Source organism: Daldinia decipiens (genome assembly GCF_022478715.1).
Source record: "Daldinia decipiens strain CBS 113046 unplaced genomic scaffold F4813scaffold_27, whole genome shotgun sequence".
Taxonomy (NCBI): Eukaryota; Fungi; Ascomycota; class Sordariomycetes; order Xylariales; family Hypoxylaceae; genus Daldinia; species Daldinia decipiens.
In genome coordinates this window covers 130,243-144,137 of record NW_026054570.1, presented here as the reverse complement: position 1 = coordinate 144,137, position 13,895 = coordinate 130,243, and the positions used below count along the sequence as shown (strand labels likewise).

The 13,895-nt window shown below is 46.4% G+C and overlaps 4 protein-coding genes across 4 annotated transcripts; 2 read left to right on the top strand and 2 right to left on the bottom strand.

Annotated features, from left to right (window-relative positions):
- Window positions 1-928: 928 nt before the first annotated feature.
- Window positions 929-3,208, bottom strand: F4813DRAFT_366146 (putative transporter MCH1). Its single transcript, XM_049244002.1, has one exon. The coding sequence runs from the start codon at window positions 3,022-3,024 to the stop codon at window positions 1,300-1,302; it is 1,725 nt and encodes a 574-aa protein (XP_049097709.1). The 5' UTR covers window positions 3,025-3,208; the 3' UTR covers window positions 929-1,299.
- A 2,004-nt stretch (window positions 3,209-5,212) lies between these two features.
- On the top strand, window positions 5,213-6,423 carry F4813DRAFT_366145 (uncharacterized protein). The gene has a single exon (XM_049244001.1). It carries the CDS (start codon window positions 5,305-5,307, stop codon window positions 6,157-6,159), a length of 855 nt encoding a protein of 284 aa, XP_049097708.1. The 5' UTR covers window positions 5,213-5,304; the 3' UTR covers window positions 6,160-6,423.
- A 258-nt stretch (window positions 6,424-6,681) lies between these two features.
- Window positions 6,682-7,930, top strand: F4813DRAFT_366143 (putative ribosomal protein Rps8bp). Its single transcript, XM_049244000.1, has 3 exons — window positions 6,682-6,795; window positions 6,983-7,057; window positions 7,169-7,930. The coding sequence occupies exons 2-3, from the start codon at window positions 6,994-6,996 to the stop codon at window positions 7,711-7,713; spliced, it is 609 nt and encodes a 202-aa protein (XP_049097707.1). The 5' UTR covers window positions 6,682-6,795; window positions 6,983-6,993; the 3' UTR covers window positions 7,714-7,930.
- A 1,151-nt stretch (window positions 7,931-9,081) lies between these two features.
- On the bottom strand, window positions 9,082-12,052 carry F4813DRAFT_391316 (RabGAP/TBC; the record flags this gene model as incomplete). The annotated part of the gene is made up of 4 exons (XM_049247146.1): window positions 9,082-9,144; window positions 9,205-11,372; window positions 11,441-11,849; window positions 11,972-12,052. The coding sequence occupies 4 exons, from the start codon at window positions 12,050-12,052 to the stop codon at window positions 9,082-9,084; spliced, it is 2,721 nt and encodes a 906-aa protein (XP_049097706.1).
- Window positions 12,053-13,895: the final 1,843 nt, after the last annotated feature.

Genomic DNA, 13,895 nt, shown 5'->3' with positions numbered 1-13,895 from the left:
ACTTAATGTCTTAAACTACCTTGTTTCAAGTCAGCTCGTATATGTGTATTCTTTGTTATTATATAACTAATCTAGAAATACGGGACCAGCATTAAATTTTAGCCGCTATAGCTTCGGAGCAATAGCCTAATCGAACATAGTCCGAGTATTTTTCAGACTTAATTAACTACTATTCTTTATTCTAGAAGCCTAATCGAACCCTTGTCAAATGTCTCTTTGTAGGGTCAACATGCGGCTTAATGGTAACATTGATGGTTAGGTAGCTTCGGGAATATTGCAGAATATTGCATCAATATGTCGATTGCCGTATTATTCGGTTGCGCCTCTAAGATTATTAGAAGCCATTCGATGCGTTGGCCATACGAGCTAAAATGCACTTTTACCCCCTGCCTTTTTCTAGAAGAAGTTGGACTTGATTCTCCCGCCAACTGGCGGTCTATTATTAGCGTAAAATTGTACATATGTATTAGAGCTGAATAGTATGCCGAACTAACACCCGCACGAATCGGCCTCATCCCAGCTTCAACAATAGGTCACAGGAAACAGCAGTCTCATTCTCTAGCTCATATATTTGGAGACTTGAGTTCGAATGAGGAAGGTTGCACATCCGGGTTAGAATCCGAGGCCAAGGGGAGGCATATGTATGACTAACATGAATCAAGAGCGGTGACCTAAAGAAAGACAATTTCTATTAGGTACTCCTTCAAATCTTGAATGTCTAAGTAGCAAAGTAAGACATGGCAGAATCCATATGAAAGTGATCTTAATACTTAAGAGTTAGTTAGTAGATACTACCTAGGTTTCTCGTATTTCCACACAGGGGTAAAAAAAAAAAACAAAATAGAAGACTTAAAGCTTCTGCTTCCGGTCCTGTAGTTAGCATCTATATGGCTACTAGAGAAGCCATCAAGAGTCACTAGGCGAAGGCGGTCATACGGTAGGATAGATACACATTCAGATCTTACATGGCGTATCTACGACTGGACAACGCTAATTAACATTGCGAAGGCCCAACTCCCAGATAACCCTCTTCCAAGCGTGAGCTCAGACGATAATAAATCAAAAACACAATCTGACCTTGGTTGATTCTATCCTTGAATGATAGTCCTTCTAACCTTCAATGTTCCTAACAGGACCCAACCAATAACTCCAACACAGAAGATCGAGACCCAGTATGTACAAATGAAAAAACCTGTCCCAAAACTTAAATCGCTCCCAGTTAAAAGTGATATGTGTAAATACATTCCTTATTCGCACATGTGTGCTGTATAGGTTAGGTTGGTATGTAGGTCTATGCCTCTAAATCACAATTCCCCTCTTAGACCAACCATTTCGGCCTTTCCAAGCCCAGAAAATCATGACCGCCCCGATCCACACGGAGATCGTCATGGCCCAAAACGTGGACGAATAACACTTTGTGCCATAACAGAATACATCTTTATCAGCTCCTTCAGCCAGCGAAGGTGAATCTCGAGCACCGGCCTGGTATTCCGCGGAGTAAATAAGACCCCACATCGTGGAACCCAGAGCGGGCGTGAGTGCGAGGATGCCAAAATTGGTGCCGAAGTTCTCAACGCCCCAGATCATCGTCACGATGATCGGTGTCAAGCTGAATACTGCGCCATATCCTGCTCCAATCGCACCGGATACAATCCAAAAACGTTCCCCGTGCTCCTGAACTGCACCGGAAGCCAGTACTAGCGTTCCGACGGATAAGATAATAGCAGCAGCAATGAATATAACTATGCGTGAGACTGATATCTTTTGTCTGAGCTCTGGAAGGGAGGTTGGAAATCCCGTCTGAACGTGCTGGCTATGAGGACTTGGCGATAACAAATCGCTCAGCGATGCTGCGAGCAAACGAGCAACCGTGCTCACCGCAGCCATGATAGAAACATGTGTCGCCACCGACGTTTCGTTTGACCTTGTGCTCGGAGAATATAAAGTTCCAACTACGGTGCCGAGATTGTTGATAAACGCTTCGCCTGGTCCAATGATGAGCCAAAAGCCGATACCGAACCACCGCATTGTATGATCCGACAAAAATCTCCTAGTCTCAGCATTGAGAAGCCAGGCCTTTTTCAACCTAGCGTTATCATCTTCGTCTTCCTCGTCCCTAGCCGGGTCTATGGCTCCAGCATCGTCATCGATGGTATCAATAGCACCGTAGTCCCGGTGCGCTCGGCGGCGGAAGACCTCGCTTCCCTCGAGGAGCCCGCTCCTCTCTAGTTCTTCTACCGCTCCATCGATGAGGTCCTCCTCATCTACAATCCGTAACGAAAAGGTACCGACGAGTCCAAGGACTGCGAGAACGACGCAGAGAAACAGGAAGAAATGAAATACGTTCACGTCTCTAGCTCCATCCGGCTGTGTCTCGTAGAGAATCCGACTCCCGATCTGACTAAGGACCATTCCACCAAGACCAAATGACGCGATAGGAGCAACCAGCATCAAGCCTCGATATTTACCCTGGCCGAAGTTCTTGGCACATGTAGTAATGGCGCCCAGGTACATACACGACGTGCCTATACCAATAGCCACGAAGGCAAACAGCATAGGAGGGAATGTAGTTTTCACGCCCTTCCCTCCATCCTCAACTTCTCCAAGACCCTTGTGATATAAACCAGCTGCCAATCCGTAGCCACCCCCTAGTAGGATCGAGGCTAACAGAGAGAGCGGGCCAGGCCCTACTCGGTCGCACAAGAATCCTATCACGGGGACCGGGAGGTACATGGAGAGGCTCATGGCACTAGCGATGCCGTTGATTTGGAATTGGGTGTAATGTAGCCGCGACTGGAAGAGGTGTCCGTAGAGCGAGAAGACAGTGATGGATCCGGCGCAGAGGGCTGTGACGATAGATACGACGAAGGCGACAGCGCGTAGGGCACGCGTCTTATGCCGGAGCTTCAGATTTCGGGAGGCATCGCTGATGGAGGTGTTCGAGCTAAGCGATCCTAACGTCGAGGATGAACGCGATCGTAGGAGAGGCGACTGATCCAAAGTCGATGTCGATGGCGTCGCCATGTTCACGGCAAGGGGGAGGCAGTCCAACCAACTGCCAGTGAGCCCTAGATGATGAAGGCCTAACCTAGATGGCTCTGTAAGATGATTTATTTATTTTAAAGGAATGACTTGAAGATGAAACTTCCCATCTCCTGTATTGGGAGAATTAGGAATGGGAGATTCGAAGTGACGTGCTTACCGTTACCGGATACAGCAGGCAGCCCTATCTTATCGGTCATAAGCTAAGCTTCCATATGAGCTCAGATGATAATGTACAAGGAAGGGTACCTAGGTACCTACATGCATGTACTACATGTACCTAACCGAATGCGTGCCTGCTGGCAGCCGGCAGATCGGGCATTATGTAACACATGCAGGGATTAATGCTCCAAGATCGGTAGCGCATGTGCCGAAGATATTATAATGTATAAATGAATATCTCGTGATATGCAGCTATTAAGCTTCAACCACAACAACCATCGTAGGGCATTAGACCAGGAGATATTACGTTCTGCTTTACTTCTTTGATATATGCATTTAAATTTTCATATAGGCCTCGGTAGCTAATACAAGAAGTATGTGCGCTTAGAATTCAAACAACAAATAGAGAGATGATCAACAGAATCCTATAGCTTAAGCAGGCAGGCAGTCTACCCCTGAATTTGAACCTCTAATACGCATGTTATTGTCTCGTTAGTATAAGGGTATTGGCGCTCTTTATAACCCCTATCTCCCTTCGTTCGTTGGTTGTTAATATATAGACCTACTTAACTGCTTAAATCAGGTCTTAAGGGTTCTCCGCTTAATCTGCCTCACTATGAGGTGGAATAGCCTGACCACTTATTTTTTTTCTTATTTTTTCTTTTTTGATAATATATGGAAATACAACCATAGAAAGAGGCTCCAAATGCCACTAGTCCCTCTCAGAAATTTCAAGTAGCCGGGTCTCTAGCTTTGTGCAAGTACAATGATGTAAGTGGGGAGTAGGAAAATAATTAGATGCCGAGTTATTTCATAAAGAGTTAGATGTTGAATGCCACAAGACTATTGATGCATATATATCCAATAAGGAATTATTTGTTTTTATCCCAATTCCCGGTGGACATCATAATATGATAGCGCCATCATCACTTTTGAAGCGTAGCTCTGGGGCAGATCTTTGAACAGTAGGCTTTCTTAATCCTTTTACTTAGTATAGTTTGTCTTCTCTCGCAGTGACTGTACGAGATATGTGTGTTGTCTCGGTATGATTGTGAAAGGATCTTCTACGTTCACTGTGCAGCAGACTGGAAGACACCTGCTCATGACAGATTAAACATATTATCTTTGTTTATAGATAGCTGCTATCTCTCTTTAGTGATTGGACATGACATTGTTTCCCTAGTTTAAATATGGCGCGATTAGATAACTACCTAGGTAGGTAGATATGTACAGAGACAGAGAGATATATCTATTACTTAGGCAAACAGGTGACGTGGTGGTTATAATAGGATGTGAATGTTGTGTATTTGCATGCATATCTCTTTTCTAGGATATGGGTATGTGTTGTGTAAACAGATGGCAGCGGAATAAATTATTAGGCGTCAGTGCTGTTTCTTCAGTAGATACAACAAAACCCAATTGCGTGCTCACCATTGTCATGCAACAACCTTGTCATAGCTGGATAACTGCTCTCAACAGGTGCCTGTGGGTGCCATAGTGAGGTGTTACTAGGAGGTACTGGAAGTTTGTCAGTGGTTGTTAGGGAGATGAGGCCGTTAACCCCTCTGCAGGCTACAGTAACGACATTGTGGTCCCCACACCTGTTAACTTTTGACTGAGGTCTTAAGACGACTTCTTAACACAACTCACCTTGTTGCCGTCCTGCTTACCTCGTTACTATTCTTTTCTCCCAACACCTTGTCATATTTATTTCGTATTGTCATTTTCGCCGACAAATACCACGCTTTCCATCATTCCTTTCCTAGTATCCATTAAGAACTTGCATTAAGATCTACACAATGTCTCAATACTCGAGCTCGCCGATGACCATCGCCTCTTCCGGGTCTAAAAAGGTCAACCCGGATATCCCGTCGCCTATCACCAAGGGATACCTCGGAGAGGTTGGACGCGTCATCTTTGATAATGCAAGCCGCAACGTCGCCAAGGCAGACATCGCTCTTTATTACAAGCATAAGGCAGAGCTTGAGAAGCAGGGTGTACAGGTTAGTAGTCATAAACACTTGTTATATTTAGTTAATAACTAACGCGACCGGCAACTAGAGAGTAGCTGAATGGGATGGAAGCCCAATTGACTACGCAATGTACTATTATCACCGCTTCTTCCACGATGAAGGCTGCATCTGCCCTCACGAGTTTGGTCCGGTATTCAGTGGTCCTGGTAAATGGGCTGGAGGTGCATACAATTGCTACAATCCCAAAGACTTCGCGTCTGCTCTTCCTGCTGATAGCAGAAGTCTTCCGCACTCTCATCCGGCCGATGGACAAGCCGGCGAGTCTTCGTCAAAGGCATCCAAAAGCCTACTAGACATTGAGCGACAGCGATGGGACAAGATCCAAGCTTACTGGCGTCATGAGCGCATCGAATCGCCGTTTGTGCCTTCAACATTTGACGAATATCTCAAGTTCAAGAATGACACCGTGAAAGCTAAACAGCTTGCGATCATCAAGATGATGGAAGATCCCAGCAACTCCGTTGGCCATAAACATAGCCAAGCCTGTGCTCCCCGTGTTCGAATGTCTCCGAAGTTGCTTAAGATTCACAACACGGACAATCTTAGCCTGGTCACATCGCGCGTTTCTATCTGGCATGAGAATACCAACCTGTTCGTGCCTGTCGACTGGCCACTTCAATGGGAATATGAGTATTATCAGGGACAGCTGCCTCTGCCTCGTACTCAGGAGGTTGACTACCAATTTGAGGACATGGTCGACCGATACAAGCTCTTCCCTGCCTTCGGCCCTCTGGTCCCCCGCCAGTTTCGCAGAATTGCTAACCGGGCGCTTGAGCCTACCCTCGATGGCATGACTCGACCAGAGTATTGGGACATAGTCTGGGAGGGAGACATGAAACCCCCCAAAATCGAGATCGAGGAGCTTACTGGCTTCATGCAGCAGCTCCTTCAAGATATCGATGAGGAAGAGCCTGCGATCTGAAATGTTCCGGATGGTGATCTTATGCGGGGAAAGCGGAATAGGGCAGCATCTTACGATGCATATGAGATTCTATCGACACATGGAGCAGACGCAGAGATGATGAGTCTTATGACTTTTATGAATTAGGTACTGGATCTTGTACATTATGTATTTTGCAGGATAAGCTTTTGCTACCTGCTTGAGGTTAAGGGATTACCTTGACATTTCTTAGCATTTCAGACAGAACAGACAGAACAGACAGAATGGACCAATCGATGAATAAATTTCACTTACACGAGGATGTTGGACGTCTTGACATGCACGTGAATAATTGGGTCTGCATGTTGCCCTGCACTTGCAGCTTCCCCTTAATACATAGGTAGGTACGCATTGACCACGTCCAATTTATATAGGATTACCTAAGTACGGATTAAATGTGACTACCTACATAAGATGTGCACGGGCCAAATGAAAATAGCCCTAGGTATCAAAGTACCTCCCCTCCGAAATTTTGGCGAGCCCACACTAAACTTTCCAAATTTACTTTGACTGAATTTCGTGAGCCTCCTTCAACTTTTCATTCCCGCGAAATTCAAACTCCGAGCGCTTCATCACCACCCTCAATTCCCCTTCTTGGTTGCCAACTGCTTTAGTCAGGTATGTCTTCCATTGCTAATATGATCAGTGGCTTGATCTTGCAAATCATTTGACAATCTTACCTCTGTTGAATTTGCTTCTGCAAGATTTCTCACTGGTCGTTGCCAAAATTCTCATCAACCAACCTTTAACACCCTTCAACACCTTTCAACACCCTCCAAGACTAACCACACAATTCTCTGACTAGAAACTGCAATCATGGGTATCTCTCGTGATTCTCGCCACAAGCGCTCCGCCACCGGTGCCAAGCGCGCCTTTTACCGTACGTAGTAGACCATCGCATAACCGTGTTTTCGAGATACGCCCCATATATCGAAAGCCCGTATGCATCATGTTTTTGTACAATGATCATACGTTCTGACCTCCTCACCAGGGAAGAAGCGCGCTTTCGAGGCTGGCCGACAGGAGGCCAACACCCGTATCGGCCCCAAGCGAATCCACACCGTCCGCACTCGCGGCGGTAACCACAAGTACCGTGCCCTACGTCTCGATACTGGTAACTTTGCCTGGGCTTCCGAGGGTGTCACCCGCAAGACCCGTGTCATCGTCGTCGCCTACCACCCTTCCAACAACGAGCTGGTCCGAACCAACACCCTTACCAAGTCCGCCGTTGTCCAGATCGATGCCGCTCCCTTCCGTCAATGGTACGAGAGCCACTACGGCCAATCCCTCGGCCGCAGACGTCAGCAGAAGTCTGGCAAGGAGGAGGAAGTTGTGAAGAAGAGCAAGGCCGTCGAGCGCAAACAGGCTTCCCGATACGCCGCCAGCGGCAAGGTTGAGGGTGTCCTAGAGAAGCAATTCGAGGCTGGTCGTCTATACGCCGTCATTGCCAGCCGACCCGGCCAGAGCGGTCGTGCGGACGGATACATCCTCGAGGGCGAGGAGCTGGCTTTCTACCAGCGTAAGCTACACAAGTAGATGGCGAGCGGATGAAGAATGACGGAGGGTCAGGTTATGAGGGCACTGCAAAATACTACGCACGATGGCACCGGTGTTCATGGATTCTATTCATCTTCGGCAACGGAAAGGGATCGCGTTTGCTAGGTTCTGATCAATAAAAGATCACCAGAGAGGCCTGCAGTGTCAATTGCCACGATAGTCACCATTATGTGAAATGCTATACTCTTTACTGTTACTGTGTGATCTTGCCTTGCCTTGATAATAATCGTAATCGTCTTGGTTGAGATCTGTCATCTCTCTGCTACATGTGCTAGTTTTTAGTATGTGATTTGAACTTCGTTTCTAAAGAGGGTTGATTTAAGTTAACTAGCTAGGTATTCAGAATATCATGATGCTAACCTCTTAGGTCATGATATCATACTGTGACATTAACATTGTAACCTAGTAGGTAGTCTTGTGCTCAGATATCTTGCACATAATGGCCAACAGATATCCATAGCTCCTCATGTCCCCGTCTACAATGCCTAGAACTCATCTACTTAGTTAAACTCAGGATACACATATAACATATTAGCAACAACACCAATAATAGCAACTGAATGGTCATTACGACAGAATGTGGTATTTATCGAACTACTTCCTAGCTCTGATTCTATACAATACTCCTCCTGTTCCCCTTCTCATCTCATCTCATCTCGTCTTTTCTATTCTGCTCTGTTCTGTTCTTCCACAGGACCTCAGGCTATCCGCCTGTCCGAAAGCGTGTTTCTTCTTTCGCTCTCCCCAGTAAGCTACCCCCCTCCCCACGTTACGTGCACGCAAGCATGCAAATGCAATGCCGTCGCCCCCTAATCCACCGACGAAGTGATACGACAGATATGATATGATGCGAAGTGATGTAGTACTCCCCCCCTCAGGGCTATCTCGTTGTTCCTCTCTAATGCGTTATATGCCTAGGTTAGGTACCTACCCCCCCTGCGACGTGGTAGGAAAAGACCCCTCCCAATTACCGAAGATGATGGCCACCAATGGATGGATGGATGATGACAAGACGAAGAAAGGGTCAAGAAGAGGAAGAAAAATTCGTCGCCTGGTGGCTGACTGGTTCAGTTTAGCCTAGACGCCTATGCTAATAGCGGCTTTTTACCCGATAGAAAGGGACACGCTTGACAAAATGATAAAACCTGACTTCGTAGATACCCAGACATGGCCGTGGCAAGGTACGAATATAGCCTCAAACTATGTGCTTGCTTGCCCATGCTCCCCTTTCCTCCTGGCGGATTGCCTGACTACAACAAACCGTAGAAGCTACTTTGTACAAGAATGAGAATGTGGGTGAACCGGGAGGTCATTAGCAGGAGCATGATCAAGGGAGAGAGGACCAGCTCAAGCAAATTGCCGCTTGAGTTCGGCCCACCTCTTTTGCAGGGTTTCGTGTTGGGAGTTGATCTGTTACAAATGATTAGTTAAAACCGTCCAGGTATCAAATGGAAATAAGAGATTGCATACCTCTGCGTATCGCATCTTAGTCTGAACTAATTCCTCTTCAAGCTCTTGGAGCTCCTTTTCGAGTCTTCTATTCTCTTCGTGCACCTTCTCGTTTCTCTTCATTAGGTCATCACGTTCGAGCTTCCAGGCTCCTTCTAACTCCGCAGGTTGCTGCTCAATGACGTGGCGAAGTTCCTTGACTTGGCCGGTCAAGCTTTCGTTCTGATCTTTGAGCTCTTCGTTTTCGATCTTGGTATGAACTAGGTCCGTTGTCACGGTTGCCTGCTCACGATCGCTCGCCTCCAGTCGCTCTTCGAGCTTCCGGATCTTGATGGCCTGGCTCAAGTTCGTAGTCTTCAGATGTTCAAGTTCCTTCTCCTTCTCCTTTTCAGCTTTAGTCTTTTCTTCCCACTCGGTCGTGTAAGCCTTGAGCATCTCAGGTGTAATCTTCACCTCACATGCGTCCTGAACTAATTGATCTGCCCGATAGACTTCCTTGTCGGCACTTGAAGAACTGCTACCGAAAAAGCCATTCTCGAGGATGCTGCCAGCACTCGGAGATTGATCAATATACACATCAAAAAGCTTGTCCCTTAGGAAATTCGTCAATTGACCCATGTCTGTCATTTTGAGCAGCGCCGATGAATTCTTTTGCATGAGGACAATGCCGAACTTCAGAATTGCAGACAGGCCTTCGGAGAAGATGAGATCATAGATTCTTAGCACGAGCTGCAGAGGGAACCTGTAGGCAAAAAGAGTGAGGAACCATTGCGTCGCGTACAAATGGGGCGATATCCCACGACGGTGCAAATGGCAATAAAGAGCGGGCTCAAAATCCTCAAGTAACCTCTCGAACTGATATAGATGCATATGCAAACCTGGCATGTCCTGAATAAATAGGTCGCGTAGCTTGTATTGGTTCATCAACCGGACAAGTATACCAAACGCCTCGTCCTCAGACATGTTAAAAAGGAGGGGCATAATCAAGAAGTTCATTCCTTGAGCATAGCCAACAGCTTCGTCGAAGAGCGCATAGGCCTTGCAGACACCAAATAGGCCGTCTTGCAGACCAGCAGCTGCCGCATACTTGGAGAAACTTGTTCGGGCGCCGATATCCCTTTTGATGGCTCTCTCTAGTCTTTGAAGCGATGCTGCGTCTTCCTTTTCTTTGCGTTTCCTCTCGGCGGCAGCTAAGGCTTGGGCCTTTAGAGCTGCTTCCGACGGCTCAGAAGATGGCGGTGACACCTTCTTACCACTGGCGCCAGATCCTTCTGATTGGATAGAAGACGCCGAAGAGGCTACCGCTTCTCTTTCGGAGCTCAGGTTGCCGTTGCTCGAAATACTGACAGAGGTAGCGTTGCTGTTACGGTCCTTATTCTTTTCAGAGCCTCGCGCCAGTAACTCTCTGTATACCCTTTCAAGGTCCTCGCTCTTACTCTGGGCAAGCACTTGCCATACTACCCCTCGGATCACATTAGGGATACCCGTAACAATCGCCTTGTTGAGCTCCTCTGGGTTTGTTCTCGCGACGGCAGCTGGGCCTTCATAAACAACAGATTGCCAAAGGTCCCAATCAACCTGAGCATCTGCAATGGTAGAAGGGCCAGCAGACACGCCCGAGACCGTTCCAGGGGCTAGGTTTGTGTCCGGGTTTGGCGGTAAGGGGGATGGCGGAGGCAAGGTGAAGTTCACATCCGGATAGCTCTCACCAGTAGGGCTTAGAACTCCCAAGGTCGACCCCTTGTCATCATCATCAGGGTTGAGGGAAATACCAGCCTCTTCCCGCATTCGTACATATTTAAACCTGTCTTTCAAACTATTTCTCGACAGGCGAGGTCCTCCACCGCCTTCATGTTCCTCGTCGAGCTTGCTAAGCATCATTTCGGGATTACTAGTTAACGTAGCGACCGAGCTTGCTGTGTTTCTTCGTGATGCAGCCGTTGTAACGGGCGGTGACGTGACTGCGTCCTTCTCCCTATGTGTAGAACTGCGTGATAACCAAGAAAATGGTCCTGTGATTTTTCGAGTTGCGGGTGCAGGAGCTGCAGCTGGTGTGGTAATAGGATTTGGGCTTGTTTTTGGCGGTGATTCTGTAGCGGGAGGAGATGGAGACCAAGGCATTGTTATTCCAATATTGCCGAGAGAAAGTTTTTTGGATGGCTGTTTTGCTGCTACAATAGCTGGTTCCTCTAGATTTATATATTAGCCAGTGCACTTGTGAATTACAATGGATATTACAATAGGATTGTTAACAAACCCTTTGGTTGTTCTGCAACACCATCGCTAAGGTCAACATTGTCTAAGGATGCATTCGAGTTGCGTGCGGATCTGGTTGTAGGTGAAGATTTGGCAACCTCGTCGTCTTTCTCGTCTTTTTCGTCCTTCTCGTCATCAAGATCAATATCTTTGAGGCTCTCCTTTACGTTATCCTTTACGTCCTCATTTCCCTTTTCCTTTTCCTTTTCCTCTTCCTTCTTTTCTTCTTCTTTTTCCTCGTCTTTCTCTTCTACTGCGTCTCCATTCAGCTTGACCTCGCTCTCTTCGCCCTCTTCGTTCTCTGGTGACTCTGGAATACTATCTGTAGCACCGCTGGTTGGTCGAGGTGAAAGTTTGCGATTTGTTAGAGACCTCACGGATCCTGTGTCAATAGCATCTTCGAAAGTGTCCTTTACATAATTGCTAATTAGCATTCCTAAGTTTTATGACATGCTGGAATGTAACTAAAGCTAGCCACGCTTCACGCTTAAACAAAGGGGCCACGCATGTGAAGATAAGATAATCGACGTACCGTGTCCTTGTCCGAAGGGGTAGGCGACCCAGTGTCCCGGGGAGCAGCTTCAGACGTATGCGGCTCCTCTGGGCCAGACATGATAGCTACCAGTAGTTGTTCTACGTAGAGGGTGTATCGAGTATGTCCAGTTTAGGTTGGAAAGGAGGTTGTCGTGAGGTAGTTTAGCATCTATCGAGTCTATGTGGGCAGGGTCTCGGCAACAATGCAGATAGACGTAGGTATGTATCTTTCAGGAGGTAACCAGACAAACAGGACAATGTAAACGCGGCGCGATCAACTTGGAGGGACGTCTTATTCTTGGTCGAAAGGAATTATTACTTGGTACTAAACAATGATCACAGACCGTAAGAAGAAGTGCATGGGACACGGGATAAATGAAAGAAGGTGAAATTCGAAAAGATGCACTTTAGATTCACCGTTCGTTTGTAATTGTTTCCCCTTCCCCCTTCGTACGAACTGACTAAACGTGACTAGGATTGATCTGTGGAGTTCTACCTTGTAGGAATGGATCTCGAAAATCCAATTGCGACGCACGGCCCTATACCAGCCCGTCGTTTCAGCGCCAAGCTTCCCGCCCTTTAGTGCTATGAATGGGCTATGAATGGGCTATGGATGAACTGTAGCCAGTGGCATGTCGCGTAGTTTGCCGCTAGAAGCGTTAACTAACAGCCCTGGTGCCCACTATTATGGGTTAGTTCAGGGGTTCCCTTAGGGCGTCCATATTTTAGTCCTTGCACATAAATCCATAGCGCCACCTGCGTACCTACGTATGTAGTACATACCAATGTATTGTAGGTACATATGTATAATCCGCGTACTCCCGTCAGTTACATTTGTAGGTAACACCTAATAAACGCAGTGTGCGTCGAGTCTGGCAGGACAAGATGTCACCAAGCTGCAAGCCGAAATTGAACATTTATGATCATAATTTACATATAATTTTAACTCAACACTTACATCATCTACCCTTATGTCGTAAATTGGTACTATGACATCACCGGCACTATGAGCATAAAATATATTATGCTTCTCATATAAAGGTTGGGTCTTTTCATTAGATGGTCCATTCAAGATTGATGCAACGTATGTACACCCAAGTATCAGCGTTTCTAAATTAAGCTTAAAGAACCACTTAGCGCCAACGCCTCGAACAGCCGCCACGTTTATTCACGTTATCAGCACATAGGTATGGAGTAATCCGTATCTCAAGTAGTTACGTTATCGGGAAGCTCTCAACACCAACAGGATCTCTACATACGTAAACGCCGCATGCCGACTCCTTTCCACATGCATCGAGTAATGGGCCGTTATGTACGATGGCGTTTCATGCATGGCTGATCGTTTATTAAATTGCGTGTAATATTCTGGAAAGCAAACGAGGGAGACTGGTACCGTTGTCTTACAAGGAGATTATAGCATCATAAAGTATTGCAGATTTTAAGACTTATCAAAAATCAGGATAACACTGCATATAGAATTTCATATTACGTGCCTCTGTCCACTTACACTCTTCAAGCCATGATTCATTAGCTCGTCCAACAACTAGGTTTCGTTAGAAACAATTACATGCAGTCAGCAATGTTTCTTTATGTGGCGTTCTGGATTGTTTTAGATTTTTATATGACTTGCATGCATGTAGTTTACCTTCCTTCGGCAGCTTCCAAACAACCTTGACACCTCAATAGATCCGAGGTAAGGTACTCGGCATCGCCGCTAACCCCAACCGGGTACACATGCATTTGTCCTGTAAGATATTATTGTTTGCGTAAGTGGTCTTCAATCTAGGTAAATAAGCGCAACCTCTCATATAATATTGCCCTTGTATTATATTTGATATGTCACTATTTGTACTACACAAACAACAAGGAGAATTACATATTAGAACCGGGCTAATCAGGCATCTACTTTTATCTTCGTCGGT

Coding starts and splice junctions, on each gene's coding strand:
- F4813DRAFT_366146 (XM_049244002.1), bottom strand. CDS start 3,024: ATGGCGACGCCATCGACATCGACTTTGGATCAGTCGCCTCTCCTACGA.
- F4813DRAFT_366145 (XM_049244001.1), top strand. CDS start 5,305: ATGTACTATTATCACCGCTTCTTCCACGATGAAGGCTGCATCTGCCCT.
- F4813DRAFT_366143 (XM_049244000.1), top strand. CDS start 6,994: ATGGGTATCTCTCGTGATTCTCGCCACAAGCGCTCCGCCACCGGTGCC. Junction 7,058..7,168: donor TGCCAAGCGCGCCTTTTACC/GTACGTAGTAGA, acceptor CCTCCTCACCAG/GGAAGAAGCGCGCTTTCGAG.